The sequence below is a fragment of the Chiloscyllium plagiosum genome, unplaced genomic scaffold (genome assembly GCF_037043375.1).
Source record: "Chiloscyllium plagiosum isolate Xiang-an unplaced genomic scaffold, Cpla_swu_hap1 HiC_scaffold_5, whole genome shotgun sequence".
NCBI lineage: Eukaryota > Metazoa > Chordata > Chondrichthyes > Orectolobiformes > Hemiscylliidae > Chiloscyllium > Chiloscyllium plagiosum.
Genome location: NW_028270143.1, coordinates 81,161,623 through 81,187,203, shown reverse-complemented (window position 1 = coordinate 81,187,203; position 25,581 = coordinate 81,161,623). Strand labels below are relative to the sequence as shown.

Below are 25,581 nucleotides of genomic sequence, written 5' to 3'. Positions count from 1 at the left end.
TTTTTACTGCATTTGCTAGATCTTTGCCTATTCACTTAACCTATCTACGGCCTTCTGTAGCATCCTTATATCTTCTTCAAAACTGACTTTCCCATCTATTGTTTTCTGTTATCAGCAAATTTGGTAAATTTACTTTCAATCCTTTCATCCAAATTGTAAAATGTTGCAACCCCAGCACTGATCGCTGAGGCATATCATATAGTATATTTTGCCAACCAGAAAATGTCCCATTTATGCCTACTCTCTGTTTCCTGTTAATTCACCAACCTTTTGTTCATGTCAATATATTATCCCATGAGCATTTATTTTTTGCAACAGTCTTTAATGAGGCACCTTAATTTTCATTGCGGCACCTCATGAAATGCCTTCTGGAAATCTGGAGTACAGCATATCTGTTGATTCCTCTTTATCCACAGTACATTTTGGTTGTGGTGGTGGAAGCATAGAATCCCTACAGGACAGGGAGAGGCCGTTTGACCCATTGAATTTGCACTGACCTTCTGAAGAATATCTCGGACACACACACACTCTCTCCCCGTGACCCCATATTTAGAGAACTCCAAAAAATGCATTCAGGAATATTTCCCTTTCAACCAATCTTCTGATGTCTGCCTACTTCCTTTTAATTTTCAAAGGTCCTGCTATAATATCTTTACTAGTAGCTTCTAACATCTTTCTGATGATGGATTTTAAGCCATCTACCCTGCAATTTCATGCTTTCTGTTACCTCTCTTTTTTATTAAAGGAGACTTCTCCTGAATCTAGGGAATTTTGGAAAATTGAAACTATTAAATCAAGTAGCTCAAAGCCATTTCATATAAGACCCCAAATTAAAACCATCAGGTCCCCTCTTGGTTTAGCATTTTGTCCAAAAGTAAACAGGGATTGTTTGTTCATTTATTTTAAAGAAAAGGTCAATCGAGTTCACCTTACTGCTGCATCACCAGAACATTAATGCAATTCTTGATTAATTAGAATAATCATTCCTTATCAGTTAGTTTACAGCAGATGCAGGCAAGACGTGACAAAAAAGCTGCCAGTGTTGCTGTTTTTCCCCACGTAACATGCTAGACGTAATGTCTCAGCTTATGCGGAAAGTATCCCCAAATAACATTTTCTGATCAAAATAATCTGATTTCCAGCTGAACATGACATGCTTTCACTGTCTTCCACTGGAGGTATTTATAGGTTTACCGTTTTCCAATTATTCACTGAATAATTGCTTGGAATTTGTGGGGATTATTAATAACAAGATGCCACTTTTTGCTGTCATCATCCTTCTGAATCTGACTGCATGTTCAGTATTTTGCAGAAGCACAGCTTAATGTGGAAAGTTGCCGTTTGTCATTCCTTGGTGGAATTTCGTTGCCCACCAGAATCAGGGCTGACAATCAGTGAAATCAATTTATTTAACACAAAATTACTCTTTTCCACACATAGAGTCATAGAGATGTACAGCATGGAAACAGACCCTTCGGTCTAACCCATCCATGCTGACCAGACATCCCAACCCAATCTAGTCCCACCTGCCAGCACCCGGCCTAAATCCCTCCAAACCCTTCCTATTCATATACCCATCCAAATGCCTCTTAAATGTTGCAATTGTACCAGGCTCCACCACATCCTCTGGCAACTCATTCCATACACGTACCACCTTCTGTGTGAACAAGTTGCCCCGTAGGTCTCTTTCATATTTTTTCCCCTCTCACCGTAAACCTATGTCCTCTAATTCTGGATGTCCTGATCCCAGGGAATAGTCTTTGCCTATTAACCTATCCATGCCCCTCATAATTTTGTAAACCTCTATGAGGTCACCCCTGAGCCTCCGATGCACCAGGGAAAACTGCCCCAACCTGTTCTACCTCTGTTGTTGTGGTTCTGTTCGCCGAGCTGGAAGTTTTTGTTGCAAACGTTTCGTCCTCTGGCTAGGCGACATCATCAGTGCTTGGGAGCCTCCTGCGAAGCGCTTCTTTGATGTTTCCTCCGGTGTTTATAGTGGTCTGTCCCTGCCGCTTCCGGTTGTCAGTTTGAGCTGTCCGCTGTAGTGGTTGGTATATTGGGTCCAGGTCGATGTGTTTGTTGATGGAGTTTGTGGATGAATGCCATGCCTCTAGGAATTCCCTGGCTGTTCTCTGTCTGGCTTGCCCTATGATAGTAGTGTTGTCCCAGTCGAATTCATGTTGCTTGTTGTCTGCATGTGTGGCTACTAAGGATAGCTGGTCGTGTCGTTTCGTGGCTAGTTGATGTTCATGTATGCGGATTGTTAGCTGTCTTCCTGTTTGTCCTATGTAGTGTTTTGTGCAGTCCTTGCATGGTATTTTGTACACTACATTAGTTTTGCTCATGTTGGGTATCGGGTCCTTCGTTCATCTTTTCTGAACCCTTACAAGTTTCACAACATCTTTTCGATAGGAGGGAGACAGAATTGCACGCAATATTCCACCAGTGGCCTAACCAATGTCCTGTACAGCCGCAACATGACCTCCCAACTCCTGTACTCAATACTCTGACCAATAAAGGAAAGCAAACCAAACGCTGCCTTCTCTATCCTATCTACCTGCGACTCCACTTTCAAGGAGCTTTGAGCCTACACTCCAAGATCTCTGTTCAGCAAAACTCCCTAGGACCTTACCATTAAGTATATAAGCCCTGCTAAGATTTGCTTTCCCAAAATGCAGCACCTCGCATTTATCTGAATTAAACTCCATCTGCCACTTCTCTGCCCATTGGCCCATCTGGTCAAGATCCTGTTGTAATCTGAGGTAACCCTCTTTGCTGTCCACTACACCTCCAATTTTGGTGTCATCTGCAAACTTACTAACTGTATGCTCACATCCAAATCATTTATGTAAATGACAAAAAGTATAGAACCCAGCACCGATCCTTGTGGCACTCCACTGGTCACAGGCCTCCAATCTGAAAAACAACCCTCCACCACCTTTGAGCCAGTTCTTTAGATTTTAGATTAGATTACTTGCAGTGTGGAAACAGGCCCTTTGATCCAACAAGTCCACACTGACCCTCCGAAAAGCAACCCAACCAGACCCATTCCTCTACATTTACCCCGTCACCGAACACTACGGGCAATTTAGCATGGCCAATTCACCTAATCTGCACATTTTTGGACTGTGGGAGGAAACCGGAGCCCCTGGAGGAAACCCACGCAGACTGTATCCAAATGGCTAGTTCTCCCTGTATTCTGTGAGATCTAACCTTGCTAATCAGTTTCCCATGGGGAACCTTGTCAAGCGCCTTACTGAAGTCCATATAGATCATGTCAACCACTCTGCCCTCATCAATCCTCTTTGTTGCTTCCTCAAAAAGCTCAATCAAGTTTGTGAGACATGATTTCCCACGCACAGAGCCATGTTGACTGTCCCTAATCAGTCCTTGCCTTTCCAAATACATGTACATCCTGTCCCTCAGGATTCCCTCCAACAACTTGCCCACTACCGATATCAGGCTCACTGGTCTATAGTTCCCTGGCTTGTCCTTACCACCCTTCTTAAACAGTGGCACCACGTTAGCCAACCTCCGGTCTTCTGGCACCTCACCTGTGACTATCGATGATATAAATATCTCAGCAAGAGGCCCAGCAATCACTTCTCTAGCTTCCCACAGAGTCCTCGGGTACACCTGATCAGGTCCTGGGGATTTATCCACCTTTACCTGTATCAAGACATCCAGCACTTCCTCCTCTGTAGTATGGACATTTTGCAAGATGTCACCATCTATTTCCCTACAGTCTATATCTTCCATATCCTTTTCCACAGTAAATATTGATACATAATACTCATTTAGTATCTCCCCCATTTTCTGTGGCTCCAAATAAAGGCCGCCTTGCTGATCTTTGAGGGGAGAAAGTGAGGTCTGCAGATGCTGGAGATCAGAGATGGAAATGTGTTGCTGGAAAAGCGCAGCAGGTCAGGCAGCATCTAGGGAACAGGAGAATCGACGTTTCGGGCATTAGCCCTTCTTCAGGAATGAGGAAAGTTGGTCAACTTTCCTCATTCCTGAAGAAGGGCTGATCTTTGAGGGGCCCTATTCTCTCCCTAGTTACCCTTTTGTCCTTAATATATTTATAAAAACTCTTTGGCTTCTCCTTAATTCTTTTCGCCAAAGCTGTCTCATGTCCCATTTTTGCCTTTCTGATTTTCCTCTTAAGTATACTCCTACTTCCTTTATGCTCTTCTAAGTATTCACTCGATCTATCCTGTCTATACCTTACATATGCTTCCTTCTTTTTCTTAACCAACCCCTCAATTTTTTTAGTCATCCAGCAGTCCCTATACTTACCAGCCTTTCCTTTCACCCTAACAGGAATATACTTTCTCTGGATTCTCGTTATCTCATTTCTGAAGGCTTCCCATTTTCAGCTGTCCCTTTACTTGTGAACATCTGCCCCCTGTCAGCTTTTGAAAGTTCTTGCCTAATAACATCAAAATTGCCATTTATCCAGTTCAACTTTTAGATCTGGTCTATCCTTTTCCATCATTATTTTAAATCTAATAGAATTATGGTCGCTGGCCCCAAACTGCTCCCCCACTGACACCTCAGTCACCTGCCCTGCCTTATTTCTCAAGAGTAGGTCAAGTTTTGCACCTTCTTTGGTAGGTACATCCACATACTGAATCAGAAAGTTGTCTTGTATGCATTTAACAAATTCTTCTCTATCTAAACCTTTCACACTATAGCATTCCAATTTATGTTTGGAAAGTTAAAATCCCTTGCCATAACCACCCTATTATTCTTACAGATAACTAAGATCTCCTTACAAGTTTGTTTCTCAATTTCCCTCTGACTATTAGGGGGTCTATAATACAATCCCAATAAGGAGATCATCACTTTCCTATTACTCAGTTCCACCCAAATAACTTCCCTGGATGTATTTCTGGGAATATCCTCCCTCAGCACAGCTGTAATTGATTAGATTCCCTACTGTATGGAAACAAACCCTTCGACCCAACAAGTCCACACCGAAGAGTAACCCACCACGCCGAAGAGTAACCCACCACTACCCTATATTTACTTCTGCCTAATGCACCTAACACTACGGACAATTTTAGCACGGTCAATTCATCTGATGTGCACATTTTTGGATTATGGGAGGAAACCAGAGTACCCAGAGGAAACCCACGCAGACACAGGGAGAATGTGCAAACTCCACACAGACAGTTACCCAAGGCTGGATTCAAACCCGGGTCCCTGGTGCTGTGATGCAGCAGTGCTAACCACTGAGCCAGCGTGCTGCCTCCTTATCAAAATATGCCACCCCATTCCTCTCTTGCCTCCCTTTCTATCCTTCCTGTAGCATTTGTATCCTGGAACATTAAGCTGTCAGTCTTACCCATCCCTGAGCCATGTTTCTGTAATTGCTATGATATCCCAGTCCCATGTTCCTAACCATACCCTGAGTTCATCTGCCTTCCCTGTTAGACCCCTTGCATTGAAATAAATGCAGTTTAATTTATTAGTTCTATCTTGTCCCTGCCTGCCCTGGCTGTTTGACTCGCTTCTGTTCTCAACTGTACCAGTCTCAGATCGATCTCTTTCCTCACTATCTCCCTGGATCCCACCCCCCCCCCCCCCCCCCCCCCCCCCCCCCCCACCTTACTAGTTTTAATCCTCCCTAGCAGCTCTAGCAAATTTCCCTGCCAGTATATTAGTCCCCTTCCAATTTAGGTGCAATCCATCCTTCTTGTACAGGTCACTTCTACCCCAAAAGAGATTCCATTGATCCAAAAATGTGAACCCTTCTCCCATACGCCAGCTCCTCAGCCATGCATTCATCTGCTCTATCCTCCTATTCATGCCCTCACTAGCTCGTAGCACCGGGAGTAATCCGATATTACTACTCTCGAGGACCTCATTTTCAAATTTCTGCCTAACTCTCTGTAATCTCCCTTCAGAATGTCAACCTTTTCCCTTCCTATGTCGTTGGTTCCAATGTGGACAATGACCTCTTGCTGGCCCCTCTCCCTCGTGAGAACATTCTGCACCCTCTCTGAGACATCCTTGATCCTGGCACCAGGGAAGCAACACACCATTCTGCTTTTTCGCTGCTGGCTACAGAAACGTCTTGTCTGTACCTCAAACTAGAGAATCGCCTAACACAATTGATCTCTTGGAACCCAACGAACCCCTCGTTGCATTACCAGTCTCAATACCAGAAACTTGGTTGTTTGTGCTATGTTCCCCTGAGAATCCATCACCCCCTACATTTTTCAAAACAGCATACCTGTTTGAAATGGGTATATCCACAAAAGACTCCTGCGCTAGCTGCCTACCTGTCTTACCTTTCCTGGAGTTAAACCATCTATATGACTGTATCCGAGACTTTCCCCCCTTCCTATAACTCCATCCATCACATATTGTTGCTGTTGCAAATTCCTCAGCTCATAACACATTAAATCTCAGTTGCTGAGGTGTACTTGAAGTTTTTTACAAGTGACCTGAGTAATAATTACTCTTTAACAGCCAACCTGGCATTGAAAAAATGAATTTTGTATTTGTGGAATGTTGTTAAATATCTCCAATTAGAATGAATTACTGGATTTTTAAGACTTTTATTTCCAAAAGTTATGATTTATCAGTTTTTATATTAATGGCATATATATTTCCCAATTTTTATTATACTTGACAAAAATAAAAGATTTTGCTAATCTTCATTTCCTGTTTGATTGTCTGAAAATATTTTTACTGTGATTCGGCTACTTGATATCAGCACAGCTGATGGTAGTAATCAGCCTTAAATGTTTTTACATTAATGAATGTCAAGAGCGATCTCTCTGAAGTTTTCTTTGAGATCAGTGGCAAGTGTCTTCTTTTGCCATGGACTGTAAAATGGCAGGCCAATATTTCGGCAGTTAGTTTTAAATTTACCTGTTTACCTGATTTTGTCCCCATGTGAAGCACTTTAGAGCTGTATACATTGATGTTTATATTCAGTTTCTCCATTAGCTTATTTCTTTAGGTTTGCAATTTATTCTTCATTAACGCCATGGTTATCTACAAATTCAAATTTGTTTGAACCTGGCACAAGATAATTTCAAGGAGAAAGTGAGGACTGCAGACTGTCTTCCACTGACATCCTTCTTCGACTGACTGAACTGGTCCTCACTCTGAACAACTTCTCTTTCCAATCCTCCCACTTCCTCCAAACCAAAGGAGTAGCCATGGGCACCCGCATGGACCCCAGCTATGCCTGCCTCTTTGTAGGGTATGTGGAACAGTCCATCTTCCGCAGCTACACTGGCACCACCCCCCACCTTTTCCTCTGCTACATCGATGACTGTATTGGCGCTGCCTCGTGCTCCCACGAGGAGGTTGAACAGTTCATCCACTTTACTAACACCTTCCACCCCGACCTCAAATTTACCTGGACCGTCTCAGACTACTCCCTCCCCTTCCTAGACCTCTCCATTTCTATCTCGGGCGACCGAATCAACACGGACATTTACTATAAACCGACTGACTCCCACAGCTACCTAGACTACAACTCCTCCCACCCTGCCCTCTGTAAAAACGCCATCCCATATTCCCAATTCCTTCGTCTCCGACGCATCTGCTCCCAGGAGGACCAGTTCCAATACCAAACAACCCAGATGGCCGCCTCCTTCAAAGACCGCAATTTCCCCCCAGACGTGGTTGACGATGCTCTCCACCGCATCTCCTCCACTTCCCGCTCCTCTGCCCTTGAGCCCCGCCCCTCCAATCGCTGCCAGGACAGAACCCCATTGGTCCTCACATACCACCGCACCAACCTCCATATGCATCGTATCATCTGTCATCATTTCCGCCACCTCCAAACGGACCCCACCACCAGGGATATATTTCACTCCCCTCCCCTATCAGCGTTCCGAAAAGATCACTCCCTCCGTGACTCCCTCATCAGGTCCACACCCCCCACCAACCCAACCTCCACTCCCGGCACCTTCCCCTGCAACCGCAAGAAATGCAAAGCTTGCGCCCACACCTCCCCCCTTACTTCCCTCCAAGGCCCCAAGGGATCCTTCCGTATCCGCCACAAATTCACCTGCACCTCCACACACCTCATTTACTGCATCTCTGCACCTGATGTGGCCTCCTCTATATTGGGGAGACAGGCCACCTACTTGCTGAACATTTCAGAGAACACCTCTGGGACACCCGGACCAACCAACCCAACCACCCCGTGGCTCAACACTTCAACTCCCCCTTCCACTCCACCAAGGACATGCAGGTCTTTGGACTCCTCCATCGCTAGACCATAGCAACACGATGGCTGGAGGAAGAGCACCTCCTCTTTCGCCTAGGAACCCTCCAACCACAAGGAATGAACTCAGATTTCTCCAGTTTCCTCATTTCCCCTCCCCCCACCTTGTCTCAGTCCCAACTCTCGAACTCAGTACCATCTTCCTAACCTGCAATCTTCTTCCTGACCTCTCCGCCCCCACCCCCACTCCGGCCTATCACCCTCACCTTATCACCCTCTCCTTAACCTCCTTCAACCTATCGCATTTCCAACACCCCTCTCTAAGTCCCTCCTCCCTACCTTTTATCTTAGCCTGCTTGGCACACTTTCCTCATTCTTGAAGAAGGGCTCATGCCCGAAACGTTGATTCTCCTGCTCCTTGGATGCTGCTTGACCTGCTGCACTTTTCCAGCAACGCATTTTCAACCTGAGATTATCCACAAGTTTTCTAACCATGTTTTTATTTAGACAAAGTTTGATTCTCCCATTACCCCTATTTCACTAACTTGCTTTGTGTCATGACTATTGAGTTACTTAATTTCAAAACTGTAATCCTTGCTTTCAAATCCCTCAATGGCTTCCTTCATCGCTATTTCTATATCTGCCAGCTGCACAATACTCTGAGACGTTTGTTTTGCTGTGATTCTGATCTTTTGATCACCCCTATTTTTAATTTCTCTGCCACGATTGCTAATACTATATGTTTCAAGACCCTGAATTCTAGAATTGCCTTCCTAAATTTCTCTATCTCTTAATCCCCCCTTTAAGACATTTCTTTATAATAAGAAATGTGTAATTTGTATCTAAAATATAAGAGGAGGCCATTCAGTCCATTCAGTCTGCTCCACTATTCATTATGACCATGGCTGCTGTGATAATACTCAACTGCATTTTCTTGCCTTTTTCCAAAAGCTCTTGATTCTCTTGCTGGTTCACAATCTATCTCTTTATGACTTTTTGAAGTTTAAATTTCAAAGTAGAGGCACGTGAGTGTAGGTTACTTCTAAGACGAGTTCTCTTTGTTAAAAAAAAAACAAAGTTGCAATATCCTTCTGGAACAGTGCTTTAAACTAACATTTTGTCAGCGAGCAGGCGACTATGCATCCCTCCAATATTAATAGGACAATGTTTTTACTTCTTGGTTTATGACCGGTTGTGTAAAGCCATTAGCTTTTGTTTCAATTCAGAAAAGTCTGGGTTGTGCAAGTTTTTAAAAAATTTAGTTTCGAGTTCAATATTGTTGATATTAGAAGCGTGTTTAGTTTATCGCCTTGAAAAAGAATTCTGAACATTTCAGTGTCTTTGACAAATTTATAGAACTTTGAAACGAGCAGAGTTTGTTTAGAAATCTGCAGTTTGTTAGTACTGAGAAAGTTTAGTCTTTGAGATTTGTGAAACTAGTTACATAAAGTTGGTTTGGAAAGACTTATCAAATTGTCTTCACAGCTGACAGTAAGGAACCTGTCAAGTGTCAGTTAAGTAAAACCCGAAAGACTTGAGGTAGAATAATTTTGGTGGACTCGAGTCTCTGTAACAGACAGTGTTAGAACCAAGTTGAAATTTTGTTTTGATGTGTGACCTAAGATCATTCCAACCAGCTTTGATATTTAAATAGTTTGGTTTGTTTATTTCTTTTGGTGTAATTACACTTCTGCCAAAAGAATTTCATTCGGACATCTAACTTTTCGAGTAGTATCATTGGCCTTTCACCAATTGTTTGAAGTGTTCTAAACCTTTCTTTATTTGTTGTATAACTGTAAAATACCAGCAACAATGAAAGAACGATAATATACTTTAAAGTCAGGATGGTGAGTGGTTTGGAGGGGAACCTGAAGGTGCTGGTATTTGCTACCCTTGTCCTTCTAAATAAAAGTGGTAATAGGTTTGGAAAGTGCTGTCTGAGGATCTTTGGTAATTTCTGCAGTGCATTTTGTAGCTAGTACACGCTGCTACTGAGCATTGGTGGTGGAGGGAGTGGATGCTTCTGGTGGCAGTGCCAATAAAGCAGGCTGCTTTGTCCTGAATGGTGTCAAGGTGCTTGAGTGTTAATGGATCTGCACTTATCCAGGCAGTTGGGAAGTATTCCATCACACTCCTGACTTGTGCCACATAGATGGTGTACAGGTTTTGGGGAGTCAGGAGGTGAGTTACTCGCCGCAATATTCTTCGCCTCTGATCTGCTGTTATATGTGTTTATATGGTAAATCCAGTTGAGTTTCTGATCAATGATAACCCCCTAGGATATTAATACTCATGGATTCAGTGATGGTAACACCATTGAATGTCAAGGGGCAATGGTTAAATTGTCTCATATTGGTGATTAAATTAGATTTCCTACAGTATAGAATCAAGCCCTTCAGCCCAACAAGTCCACATCGACTCTCTGAAGAGTAACCCATCGAGACCCATTCCCCTACCCTATATTTACCCCTGACTAATGCACCTAACACAATGGGCAATTTAGCATGGCCAATCCACCGAGCCTGCACATCTTTGGATTGTGGAAGGAAACTGGAGCACCCGGAGGAAACCCATGCAGATGCAGGGAGAATGTGCAAACTCCACACAGATGGTCACCCAAGGTGGGAATCGAGCCCAGGTCCCTGGTGCTGTGAGGCAGCAGTGCTAACCTCTGAGCCACCGTGCCTGATTGTATTCTATATTTCCAAATGCTCTCTCTTACATCCTTTACAATAGAGTCCCGGTTTTCCCAAAAATAGATGTTAAGCTGACCAGCATACCTGCTTTTTGTCATCTTTCCCTTTTGATAAAGGTGTTAAATTGGCAGTTCTTCAATCCTCCAAAACCTTTTCAATATCTAAGGATTCTTGAAAGATTGTTACCAGCATACCCACTATGTCTGTAGCCATTTCCTTTAAATACGGCGGACTCCCCTCATTAGTTCCTGAAGCCTATCGATCTTTAGCCCCATTAGTTTCCCTAGTGTCTTTCTTTAATGATTGTTACATCAGTAGAAAATCCTAATGACCTGTCTCCATATTTCAACTTGTGATGCAGTTCGATGAAGAAGAGTAGTTTCTGTGGAACATAAACATTGCTGAAAGATCTGTTTCTATGCTAATGGTACTGTGTATTGCAATCTTGTATTTTGCCATTTTATCATACAGTTATGTGTAATTATGTTGTAAATGAATTCAAGAAGAACTTGCATGAGATTTTGCTCTGAGCTCAGCCCTCCAAATCTTCAAGCACTTTGCTGAACTGAATTTCATGCAATTGGATATGACTTGAATTTCTCATTTAAAATTATGTAATGAAAATCATTCCTTTCCAGCCAGGATGTTTATTGTACATAAAAGGACACATTTTATCCCTTCTTGTTTTAAATATATTATTTGAATCTTCCTTCTAAGATGTAAGAAAATTGTGTTACGCTCCCTTTTAGTTTAGTTTTGTACTCTAACATGACTTTGTCAAATATTTACTTGCATTGGGTTCCATGACATCTCTCCCAAGGCATTATGTGTGGAATCGAGGCTGAGGCTTTGTTAGCGGCACAGTACTAATGCACTCAAGGTTCAGCTGAGGCCAAGTTTTCGTGGAATAGAAGTAGATAGTTATTGTTAAGCACAGCATCAGTGTAACAGCTATTATGTAATTCAGCCCAGAGAAGGGAGAAGCGACTGGAAGCATGATTTGGAAAGGTACATTTGGGTAGTTTTTTAAGAGTAGGGACAGAAATAGTAATAGAGGATTTGAAGGAAGGAGTTCTTTGGCAATAAGAAAGTAATTTAGTTACATATTCGAGACCTGTGAACAGTGGGGAAATGAAAACTTTAATGCCCTACATACTGATGAACACTATTTAATGCTATTTGTGCAATGGCAATTTGAAATGGTATGTTTGATATGACTGGATCTGACCTTTCCCAGTCAGGTCAGTTCAAACATATGTTTTTGAAATTTTTTTTGAAATTTGTTTATCTTCAAAATCAGTGAGATCACTTGATAGTAGTACATTAGCTAATAGATCATGTGAATTTTACTTTGAAGTAGTTCAGACTTTTCACTTATGCTTAAGAGCCTTAACTATCTTAGTTGCCCCTGGTCAAATTAGAGCAGTTTAAACCGCGAAAAGTTCTGGTGAAAGCTGTTGGCCACAGATTCTACTTTGTCTAAAGGTTCAAGAAACAAACTGAGTTTTGCATGCTTTATGCTGTGGCAAGTTCTGCCTAGATTTTCACTTATAATTATTTTGTAAAACACTGTGGAAATAAAGTGGTTCTGCATGGAAAGTGCTTCCCAATTGGATTTAGCAATATTTTCCATTGAGTCAATAGCATTACTTAAATATTTGTGTAATGGAAAATGAAAAGTAGCTCACAGTGAAATATGCAGTTGCAGATAGTTACTGCTAAGGTTAGAAGACTTTAACTTAAATGAGGTACACTTGCCAAGTTTTCCAAATGCTAGAAGTATAAACTTAGTCTGGGAGCAAACATGATAAAATTTACTGTTATTTTTCTGGACCCTGTCTCCCTGCCAATAGTATTATGAAAATAGTAATCAAGGCTGTGCACATAGCCCTACGTAGGGGGCTAATGAGGCTTTGCCCCTCTTTCCAATTTTTAATATGCTAAAAGTAATTAAAAACAATATGTTCTAGTGAGAAATCATATATAGTAAATAGAATCATACAAAAAGAATAGTTTACCTAGTGCAAAAATACAATGCTGAAGATGATGAATATCTGAGGTTGAAGCTATAAATGGTCCTTGACGTTCTGAAGGTCAGAAATCAATGACCAGGTTATAGTCCAACAGGTTTATTTGAAACACAAGTTTTCGGAGCGCTGCTCCTTTGTGAGGTGAAGTGAAGTGAAGAAAAGCACACAGATACAGAATTTATAGGCAGAGAGATCAAAAGTTTGTACAAATGATGTGAGTGGAGTATTCACAAGCTGAATAATAAGTTAGTGCAGGTGATCAGAAGTGTCAGATGGTGTGAGTAAAGTGTTAACAGCTTAATAGCAAGTGAAGAGATGACTTATAATCTGATCAGTTAAGTTTAAATCACAAAAACTTAAAAATAAGGTGGTGCTGAAAACAAATCAAATAGCTGGAATAACATGGTAGGTATAAGAGTCGCCTTTGAGATAACAACACAATCACCAAGCAGAAACTGATAACCAAGTTCCGTACTTATGAAGACAGCCTCAATCATGATCTTGGGTTCATGTCGCGCTACATGTTACCTCACCATGTTGTTCTGTATTTGTAAAGTCTTCCTTCCTATCCTGTTTTGACACCATTACCATAATAATTTGATATGATTTCTCTACCTTAATTAGTTTGTACAGTTTTAGATTGCTTGTTACTTTGGTTAGACCCTCTGCATGCACCTGCATCCTCAGGTAAATTTTCTCATTTTACTTATGATAACATGATGTCAGAAAATGAAAGGCAATGTTGAAAAGAGACCAGAGAAGATAAATAATGATGATATGGCAAATAGATGACTTCTCAAGATTGGAAAGGAAAGAAAAGCTGAGAGTTGATATAATCTACAGAGCAAGTGTATGATTAGTTATCAAGCCACTGCTGTATAGGTATTAAGCAATTTAGGAATGCTTGAGTATTGAAAAAAATGTTGCTAACTTTGAAACATCATTAATTCATGTGCTTGTTCCTGCATCTCCATCTCAGACAAGAAAGACTTGAGTCCGGTATTGTAGTCCGATATTTTGTAAAATTAATTGGAGTATTTCTTTTTTTTTAGGGTATGACATTGGATGAATTCAATAAACTGGACTTTGACATGATCCTAATGAGTCCTCCTTGTCAGCCATTCACAAGGTGTGTATTTACAAAAAAACCTGTATTTCATAATAATGAATTCTATATGACATGCCTTGACAAATTTCTGATGATACAGTGAAATGTTACATTGTTATAAATTAAGATGAAGGCTCAGCTATAATCATGTTTAATGATGAAATGGTCTGATGGGCCAAATGGCCTATTCTTTAATGTTTTGAAAAGTTTCTCAGTTTGATTATTAAATAGTAAAGGTTTAACCTTATGTATCGTTATCTTTACTGAATCTGTAAGTAAAGCTTTGCAATACAAGTATTAGCTTATATACGGAAAACATTGGAAACACTCAGGATATTAAGCTTCACCTGTGTAGAGGGAATAAAACAGTTATATTTCAAACATGTTTTTGCCCTTGTGTGGAATCATGTGGAAAGTACAAAGAAGGCCAGTTGAGTGCCTAATTACAGTTAAATTGTTGAAAAATGTGTTGCTGGAAAAGTGCAGCAGGTCAGGCAGCATCCCAGGAGCAGGAGAATCGACGTTTCGGGCATAAGCCCTTCTTCAGGAATTCTGAAGATTCCTGAAGAAGGGCTTATGCCTGAAACATCGATTCTCCTGCTCCTTGGATGCTGCCTGACCTGCTGCGCTTTTCCAGCAACACATTTTTCAGCTCTGATCGCCAGCATCTGCAGTCCTCACTTTTTTCTTACAGTTAAATTGTGTCTAGTCTTTCAGACAGAAGCAACATGTGACAAGTGGGATCCCTGTCTCAGGATCTAAATTCCATTCGTAGTTTGTTTCTTACTTACAAAGGAAGTTCAGGTTCACAGCACAGAAATTGAATTTCACTTATCACTTAAATCTCGGAGTGCTTTTATCTCTGTTTTTGTTTGAAACACATTCTCAAATTGAGAAAATTTTATTACTTTGGTAAAAGATAATTGTATCATAATTGGAGAAGTTTAACAGCCATATTAGTGTTGAACTCTACCTTGGCTAGAATGCACAATGGGACATTTTTTAAAAATAATTTTATTTGAATGCAGAATTAGAAAAACAATAGTAAAAGAGCTGAACTTGAGTTGCTTTGAGCATGGCCTTCATATTAAGAGAGCATTTGAGTATGGCATCAAGGAGCCAAAACAAAATTGAAGTTATTGGGAAGAAAACTCTCCAAAGGTTGGAATCATATTTAGTATAAAACAAGACAGTTGTGCTTATTGGAGATCAATCGCCTCAGTTCCAGACTGTTTCTGCAGAAGTTCCTCAGGGCACAACCATCTTCAGCTCCTTCACCAATAACCTTCCTCCCACATTAAGGTCAAAAGTTGGAATGTTCAGTGCTGTATTAATTATGTGCAGTCTAGTTAATGACTCCTCAGGTATTGAGGCAATCCAAACACAACAAAGCAGGACAATATTCAGACTTTGAACTGATGAGTACAAGTAATATTTGCTCTTACAAGTCTTCAGGAAATAACTATTGCCAACAAAAGAAAATCTAATCATTTACTTCTGACATTCAGTGAGATTATGATCACTGAATCCCCAACTGCCAATATCCTGGGGGTTGCCATTAATCAGAAACTGAACTGGACCTGCCATATTGTGATAGAATCTGCTATGTTCTGTCAATTTGTGCTATAGGAACCAATAAAATATCTGAAAATTGTAGCATTCAGGGAACAGACAGTTCCATGGATATTCAAATTTCACTGCTGGTTACTACATTTGATTCTGTTTGGTAATGGGGCAGACCTTATTGCAAGTTTTTCAGTAGGCAAATCGAAACTGTTGAAGGGTCACAGAAGGGCATTTCAAAGGTCAACCAGTTGAAGGGTCAGAGCGAAAACTGAGAAGCAGAAAAGAATTGATAAGCTATATTTCTCCAGAGGCTGTCTATTTGGAATTCGGTGAGATGGCCCAACTCTGCGCAGGAACTAGACTTAGGAGCTGTTTCGATATCTCTGCAGATCAGAAAAAATTCAGGAAGCTCTTCCAGTACAGTTAGGATACTGGCATCTAACCAACAATGTGGAACATTGTCCATGTATGTCCTGTACACAAAAAGCAGGACAAATACAAATCAGCCAGTTACCACCATACTAGTCAACTCTCAATCATCAGTAAAGTGATGGAAAGTGTCATGAAAACAGTGATATCAAGCAGAACATGGTCAGTAATAACCTGCTCAGTGATGGCTAGTTTAGGTTCTGCCTAGGCCACTTAGCACCTAACCTCAGTATAGCTTCATTCTGACATTGACAAAAGAGCTGAATTCCAGAGGTGAGGTGAAAGTGACAGCCTCTGACATCCAGGCTACATTCAACCAAGTGTGGCATCAAGGAGCCCTATCAAAACTAGAATCAATAGGAATCAGGAAGCAAACTCTCCACTAGTTGGAGTCATACCTGTGGAGACATAAGATGATTACTGGAGATCATTCATCTCAGCTCCAGGACATTTCTGCAGGAGTTTCTCAGGGTACTGTTCTAAGCCTAACCATTTTCAGCTACTTCATCAATGACCTTACCCTCCATCATAAGGTCAGAAGTGAGATGTTCACCGATAATTGCACAATGTTTAGCACCATTCATGACTCCTTAGATACTGAAGTAGTACATGTTCGAATACAAGTTTTGGACAAAATCCAAGCTTAGACTGATAAGTGGCAAGTAGCCAGGAACTGTTAATCTCCAATAAGAAACAATCTACCCCTTGACACTGAGTGATATAAACATCACTAAATCCCCTGGTGTCAAATCCATGGCATCACCATTGACCAGAACTCACCCTGACTCACCACATAAACATAGTGACTGCATGAGCAGGTCAGAGGCTTGAAATACTATCGCAAGTAACTGACCTCCTGTCTCTCCAAAATCTGTCCATTATATGCAAGACACAAGTCAGGAGTGTGATAGAATGCTCCCCTCTTGCTTGGATGGGTCCAACAACACTCAAGAAGCTTGACACCGTCCAGGAAAAGCAGACCACTTGTTTGGCACCATATCCACAAGCATCCACTCCCTCCACTTCTCAGTAGCAGCAGTGTGTACTATTTACAGGCTGCACTGCAGAAATTCACCAGAGATCCTTAAACAGCACCTTCCAAACCTACAACCACTTCCATATAGAAGGACAATGGTCTCAGATACTTGGGAACATCATCATCCGCAAGTTCTTTCGATAATGAACAGTAATTACTATTTATTACAAGTAACTAGATTCTAGCTACAGATAAGCAATTAATTCACTTATAAATTTACCCTTACACATACGCATGCACACAGAGGCAGACAGCAGCCAGGGAGAATTACATTGTGAGCAGATGGGAAAAACTGGAAAGACAGTTCAGTAGTCTTTGTTTCCAGGTTCTGCGGCTGAGTTGATCCTTATGACTCTTCTGCTGGCTTGCATGTTGCTTCACTTTTTTTTAGATGCTTTCTGTCATTAGGAAGACACACAAAATGGCTGATTCTCTTATTAAAAAGTCACAGTAATAACAATGGCAGGAAAGATAAACTTGTTTTCTTTGGATTTGCAGTGAGTTTTGATTACAGAGAACAGAGAGACCACTCCCAAACTGGGAAAGACCCGAACATCTCTCTCTCTCTCTCTCTCTCTGTGTAACTTGTTCCCAATTCCAAAGGAGAACCGATTATGCAATTGTTAGTGGACAATAAACTGTAGACCAATCAGCTTCTCACTGCCAACCAACACTGTATCAGCATACCCCCTCAGCACCAAATTGTCTGCAACTCAAAATTCATTTCCTGTTTCTTCAAACAGTTGCTTACAAAATGCCTGATGTGTGTCAGGTTACTTGCTTTTCAAAACAGCAACACACCAGTTGCAAAATAGTTTTTAAAAGCTTTGGACTGGAATGAGAAAGTACTGTTTAAAATTAAAAAAAAATGCCTTATAAATAAAAACAGTAGCAGTATTGGCCTGATGGAGCTGGTCGTCTTTGAAACAGCTGGAGTTGTGTCTGAGTGGGTGTCATAGAATCATAGTCACAAAGATGTACAGCACGGAAACAGACCCTTTGGTCCAACCTGTCCATGCCTACCAGATATCCCAACCCAATCTAGTCACAACTGCCAGCATCCAGCCCACATTCCACCAAACCCTTCCTATTCATATACCCGTCCAGATGCCTTTTACATGTTGCAATTGTACTCCCCTCCACCACTTCCTCTGGCAGTTCATTCCATACACGTACCACCCTCTGCGTGAAAAGGTTGCCCCTTAGGTCTCTTTTATATCTTTCCCCTCTCACCCTAAACCTATGCCCTCTAGTTCTGGACTCCCACACTCTAGGGAAAAGACATTGTCTATTTATCTTATCCATGCCCCTCATGATTTTATAAACCTCTATATAAGGTCACCCCTCAGCCTCCGATACTACAGGGAAAACAGCCCTAGCCTATTCAACCTCTCCTTATACCTCAAATCCTTCAATCCTGGCGCCATCCTTGTAAATCTTTTCTGAACCCTTTCAAGTTTCACAGCATCCTTCCGACAGGAAGGAGACCAGAATTGTATGCAATACTCCAATGTCCTGTACAGCCACAGCATGACCTCCCAACTCCTGTACTCAATATTCTGACCAATAAAAGAAAGCATACCAAACGCAGCCTTCAATATCTTATCTCGCTGCGACTCCACTTTCAAAGAGCAGTCCAAGGTCTCTTTGTTCAGTAACACTCCCGAGGACCTTACCATTAAGATTTGCTGTTAAGATTTGCTTCCCCAAAATGCAGCATTTGACATTTATCTAAATTAAACTCCACCTGCCACTTCTCAGCCCATTGGCCCATGTGATCAAGATCCCGTTGTTATCTGAGATAACCTTCTTCGCTGTCCACTCTTCCTCCAATTTTGGTGTCATCTGCAAACTTACTAACTATACCTCTTATGCTCACATCCAAATTATTTATATAAATATCAAAAAATAGTGGACTCAGCACCGATCCTTGTGGCACACCTCTGGTCACAGGCCTCCAGTATGAAAAACAATGATCCACCACCATCCTCTGTCTTCTACCTTTGAGCCAATTCTGTCTCCAGATGGCTAGTTCTTCCTGTATGCCAGGAGATCTAACCTCGCTAACCAGTCTCACATGGGGAACCTTGTCGATTGCCTTACTGAAGTCCAAATAGGTCACATCTACCGCTCTGCCCTCATTAATTTTCTTTGTTCCTTCTTCAAAATTCAATCAAGTTTGTGAGACATGATTTCCCATGCACAAAGCCATGTTGACTATCCCTAATAAGTCCTTGCCTTTCTAAAAAGATGTACATCCTGTCCCTCAGGATTCCCTCCAACAACTTGCTCACCACCGACGTCAGGCTCACTGGTCTATAGTCCCTGGCTTGTCCTTACCACCTTTCTTAAACAGTAGCATCATGTTAACCAAACTCCAGTCTTCTGGCACCTCACCTGTGACTATCGATGATACAAATATCTCAGTAAGAGGCCCAACAATCACTTCTGTAGCTTCCCACAGAGTTCTAGGGTACACCTGATCAGGTCCTGGGATTTATCCACTTTTATGCATTTCAAGACATCCAGCACTTCCTCCTCTGTAGTATGGACATTTTTCAAGACGTCACCATCTATTTCCCTGCATTCTATGTCTTCCATGTCCTTTTCCACAGTAAATACTGATGCAACATACTTGTTTAGTATCTCCCCATCTCCTGCGGCTTCATACAAAGGCTGCCTTGCTGATCTTTGAGGGGCTCTATTCTCTTCCTAGTTACCCTTTTGTCCTTAATGTATTTGTAAAAATCTTTTGGATTCTCCATTACTCTATTTGCCAAAGCTGTCTCATGTCCTCTTTTTGCCCTCCTAATTTCCCTCTTATGTATACTCCTACTGCCTTTATACTCTTCCAAGGATTCACTCGATCTATTCTGTCTATGCTTGACATATGCTTCCTTCTTTTTCTTAATCATACCCTCCATTACTTTTGTCATTCCCTATACCTACCAGCTTTTCCTTGCACTCTAACAGGAATACACTTGGCCTCTTGTTATTGATCTGCAGTTTCTCGAATCCAAGTGAACATGAACCCAGAAAATTATATGAACCACCAGTGGGCGGCACGGTGGCACAGTGGTTAGCACTGCTGCCTCGCAGCGCGAGAGACCCGGGTTCAATTCCCGCCTCAGGCGACTGACTGTGTGGAGTTTGCACATTCTCCCCGTGTCTGCGTGGGTTTCCTCCGGGTGCTCCGGTTGTGCAGTCAGGTGAATTGGCCATGTTAAATTGTCCGTAGTGTTAGGTAAGGGGTAAATGTAGGGGTATGGGTGGGTTGCGCTTTGGCGGGTCGGTGTGGACTTGTTGGGCCGAAGGGCCTGTTTCCACACTGTAAAGTAATCTAATCTAATATGCGCAGTTATTAAGGCAGTGGCCTGACAGAGTGTCTTTTGAGGGTGTTTCATATCTTACGTTCCATGATGAATGTGTTATGAGATTTGCTCACCCATCGTGACACCAATATTTGGTGAGAATTGCTGAGGTATCCATAGAATCTGTCTGTCCCTCCCAAAAGAGACATTTTTAACTTTAGCCAAGGTGGACAACACAGCCTTTGGAACTCTGTCTTGCTGCAGAGAACAGTACCTATTGTTATAGCTCATTACTACTGCATTTCTATTTTGTCCCCACACTTGAATAGAACTCTGTACCATAGTGTTTTATTCAGTTCACTTATCCTTCTTACAGTCTGTGCCTTTGTCAGCACTGGGAGCAGCAATGTCACACCAATTGGACAAGGGTACTAACCGAGGCTCCGCTAAAACGAAAATCTGGATCCAGGTTCTCGATCCATATTCTGGATTATTGCAATCACACCCCTAGTTCCTGATCATGTGTAAAATTTATTGAAATAATTTAAATGGTATGACTGCCTCCTGAGACACAGTGATTGAATACCTCTCACCCTCACTAATCTATTGCATTGTCTGCTGCTCGGACTCTCGTTCATCATATCTGAAACAAAGGTCCTTGAGCAGCCAACATTTGCTGCAAATGTGGTCACCATGGATAACACCAGCATCCACCAACTCCCACATTCCAGAGCTGCAACAGATCACCCGCCTAGCCATCTACATTCTATTTAATTATTTCATTTTTATGTTAGATATTTTAAAAGTGAATTTCCTAACATTATTCTTCAGCTGTAATGTCTTGATCTTAACCACTTGACGATTCAGAGACATACGGCAAATATCAGCCAATCACCTACTGTTTTCCTGTGATCCCCCACTTTAGCTCTGTGCCGCTGAGTCATAGAGTCAGACAGCACAGAAACAGACTCTTTGGCCAAACTCGTCCATGCCAACTGGTCCCATTTGGCGTATACTGTTTTCCTGTGACGCTACTTTCATATCCATGTACCTGTCCAAATGTCTTTTAAATGTTGTACTGGCCTCTACCACTTCCTCTGGCAGCCCATTCCATGCTTGTACCACTGTCTAGGTGAGAAAATTGTCCCTCATGTCCCACTGTCTATGTGAGAAAATTGTCCCTCATGTCCTTTTTAAATCTTTCCCCTCTGACCTTAAACCTATACCCTCAAGGTTTGGACCTCACTTCCACAGGAAAAAGACCTGGGCTATTTATTTTATATATGCCCGTCCTGATTTTATAAACCTCTGTGAAGTCCCCCTTTAGCATCCTACGCTCCAAGGAAAGAAACCCCAGCCTATTCAGCCTCTCCTTATAACTCAAACCCTCCAGTCTCGTAACATCCTTTTCAGTTTAAGAAAATCCTTCCTATTGCAGGGCGACCATAATTGTACTTACTACTCCAAATGTGGCCTTACCAATGACTTGTACAGCCTTAACATGACATGCCAATTTCTGTATTCAGTGCTGTGACTGATGAAGGTGAGTGCTAAATGCCTTCTTCACCACCCTGTCTACCTGTGATGCTACTTTCAAGAAACTATGTACCTGCACTCCTAAATCTCTCTGACAACACTCCCCAGAGCCCTGCCATTAACTGTGCAAGTCCTGACCTGGTTTGTCTTATCAAAATACAACATCTCTCATTTATCGAAGTTAAACTCCATCTGCCATTCCTCAGTCCATTGGCCTATTTGATCAAACTCCCGTTGTACGCTGAGGTAACCTTTTGCACTATCCACTATACCACCAGTGTTTGGTCATTTGTAAACTTAGTAACCATGCTTCCAATATTCTCATCTAATTCTTTGTGTAAATGACAAATAACAGTGACCCAGCACCGATCATTGAGTCATACAGCATGGAAAGTGACACTTCTATTCAACTAGTCCACACCGATCATATTCTCAAAGTAAACTAGTCCCACTTGCCTGCATTTTGCCCATATCTCTCCAAACCTTTCATATATTCATGTACTTCTCCAAATATTTTTTAAATATTGTAACTGTACCAGCATCCACCACTTACTCAGGATGTTCATTCCACACACGAGCCACTCATGGTTTAAAACAAGTTGCCCCTCAAGTCTTTTTTAAATCTTTCTCTTCTCACCTTAAAAATATGCCCCCTGGTTTTGAAATCTCCCACCCTCAGGGAAAAGAAAACTGTTGCTATTCACCTTATCTATGCCCCTCATAATTTTGTAAACTTCTATAAGGTCATCCTTCAACCTCCTCTGCTCAGTGGAAAAAGGTCCCAGCCTATCCAGCTTATTTTATAACTCCATTCCTGGCAACATCCTGGTATATATTTTCTGAACCCTCACCAATGTAATAATATCTTTTCTATAGTTGGGCAACGAGATCTGCACACAGTACTCCAGAAGCGGCCTCATCATCGTCATGTACAGCCTCAACATGATGTCCTAACTCCAATACTCAGAGATCTGAATTGTGAAGGCAAGCGGTTTAATGTCTTCTAAACCACCCTGTCTATCTGTGATGCAACTTTCAAATAATTTTGTATCTCAATCTCTCTGTGTCTCTGTTCTACAACACTACCCATCCTTACAATACACTGCTGATCACAGGTCTCCAGGCAGAGCAATAACCCTCTAATTTCTATTGTCAAACAAATTTCATATCCTTTGGTCAGCTCTCCCTGGATCCCATTATGATCCAACCCTACAAACCAGTCTACCTTGTCGAAGGTCCATGCAGACAAAATCTACCATGTTGCCTACTTCATCTATCTTCTTGACCACCTCTCCAAAAAACTTAAATCAAGGTTGTGACATCAAAGAACATTTGACAACTCACTTTGACTGAATACGTAGGATATGTTTTCTTTTACCTCTAGTAGATAATGTGTGGAATCCCAGCTTAATTTTGGAGAGTTTCAACCACTTATTAATGAAGCAGCTTCCATTGCTGTTTGCTTTGATGTGACTGAAAACAAGATCTTATTATGCATCGGTATATTCAGGTAACATGGAAAAGTATTCAACTGACCCTTTGAGACAATTTGAGTGCTCAATTGATTCATACTTCCAAGCTTTTACAGTATTGTGGCATTTGTACAATTTTGTTTTAATTTCTTCAGGTAAGCAATTAAGTTAGCAAAATATAATAAAGATTCTCTTTATAATTGGGGCGGCACAGTGGCTCAGTGGTTGGCACTGCTGCCTCACAGTGCCAGGGAACCAGGTTCGATTCCTGCCTCAGCTGACTGTCTGTGTGGAGTTTGCACATGCTCCCCGTGTCTGCATGGGTTTCCTCCGGGTGCTCTGGTTTCCTCCCACAATCCAAAGATAATTAGGTGAGTTGACCATGCTAAATTGCTCATAGTGTAGGTTAATAGTCAGGGGTGAACATCGGGTAGGGGAATGGATCTGGGTGAGTTATTCTTCGGAGGGTCGATTTAGGCTTGTTGGGTCGAAGGACCTGTTTCAACACTGTCGGGATCCAAATTCTAATAACAAAATAACACATAGCAAATATATGCTTGCTATTTATTCTGTTTACCAAATGATATAAATGAATGAGTAGCTTTTATTCAATTCTTTCTTCTTTCCATAAGTAAAAAGAATGAAAATCTTTATTTCAAGCCTAATTGCACATCTTTATTTTTAAAACAGAATAGGTTCACAGAAAGACGTATTGGATCCCAGGACCAAGAGCTTTTTGTACATGCTTGATATACTTCCAAGGTCTGGAAAATACTATAAAGTATAAGTGTGTTCTGTGGTAAACTAGTAGAAACTTTTGAAAGATGTAAGTCAAAAATGTTTTAATTTTAAAAAAAGTCTTAAATAAAAGCAAAACATAATAGAATTTCAGAAGAGGCCAGGTAGTTTCTGAAAGTAAAAAGATTTAACTAATATTCCAGTGAGGTGAAATTAGAGCATTCAAGTATTAAGCAAAGTTTAATTTTCTATCATGGTTTCTTAAATTCAAAATTCAGGAGTAATGTAGAATAAATTCTCGACAGCAGAATTTTCCTTTCCCTTGAAGTAATGGAGCAGGATAAGCAAGCTGATTGGCCCTGGATAGGTACCTTTAATGTTCATGTAACATGAGCTGTTAAATTCTGGGTGGAAAAATCTATGGATGATTTTTGTCAGTCTGTCACTAATTACGTTAAAAATAGTCAATTAACAACCACAGAAAGCTTCAGTTCATGAAGGATTGAATATTTGCCTTTCCAGCATCCTGCCTCCCTTTTTGACTGGGAAGTCAGGGTAGATTGCCTTTCAGATTTTGTAAAGAGGGACCTCCATTTGTCTCAATCTGGGACAACTGGGTTCCAGAGAAGAGGGTAGTATCCATTGAGTGCCACCGTGATCTCCTCCCACACCCTCGCTGCTTTGGGCAGGTAGTCTCTCATTTTGAAAGATGATCACCCTCACACTTTATCCAGTAAAGGGATAATCCTGGGTCAGACACCCAGTATGTTTTCAAGCAATTTGCTGTGCTTGTTGAAAGGATAAACTGATTATGAAAATAGAGTGAAATATAGGTTTATGAAATATAATGCTGAAATCAAATACATTGATAAAATAGAAACAGAAGTGTTTTCACCTAAATGCTTTTAAAATAATTCCACTTTTCAGCCTGTGTTAATCAGAATCATGGATGTTTTGCAGACATGCAAATTAGGAACAGGAGTATATCATTCAAACCTGCTCAACCATTCAACAAGATGATGGCTGATATGATTACTCCGTACCCGGATACCTCCAATAACCTTTATCTTGCTTGTTTATAAAGAAATTATCTCCCTTGGTCTCAGAAATATTTGAGTGTTCTGCTTCTGCCACCTTTTGAAGAAGGTATTTTTAAAGATTCATGATCCTCTGAGAAAAAAAGGTTCTCTTCATCTTTCTTAAATGGTACCACCATATTTTTAAACAATGATCCTCTGAAGTGAAGAAGCCTCCTTTCCATGTCCACCCTGTCGAGACCTCTTGGGATCTTGCACGTTTCAAATTGTATAATTTACCAGCATTTGGCCCACAAACTTGAATGTTATGAAGTGCCAAATGCTCATCCAGGTACTTTTTAAATAATGTAGGCATAGTACCTCTACCATCCTCTCAAGCAGCACATTCCAGATCATCACCACCCATCGCCCCCCAAACCTCTTGCCCC

The 25,581-nt window shown here is 41.3% G+C and overlaps 1 protein-coding gene across 6 annotated transcripts in view; it reads left to right on the top strand.

Annotated features, from left to right (window-relative positions):
- The window catches only part of trdmt1 (tRNA aspartic acid methyltransferase 1), an 89,939-nt gene that overhangs the window by 28,327 nt on the left and 36,031 nt on the right, over positions 1 to 25,581 (top strand). For 4 of the 6 annotated variants that reach the window (XR_015757230.1, XM_043690382.2, XM_043690379.2 and 1 more), the window contains 2 exons: positions 13,973 to 14,049; positions 24,069 to 24,140. Coding sequence is in view for 5 of the 6 variants with exons in the window: in XM_043690382.2 (XP_043546317.2) it covers positions 13,973 to 14,049; positions 24,069 to 24,140 (149 nt within the window). In the remaining variant the exon portion in view is untranslated. Of the gene's footprint in view, positions 1 to 13,972; positions 14,050 to 22,783; positions 22,891 to 24,068; positions 24,141 to 25,581 lie in introns of those variants that run through there. The other 2 variants (XM_087987363.1, XM_087987361.1) reach the window with 2 other exon arrangements.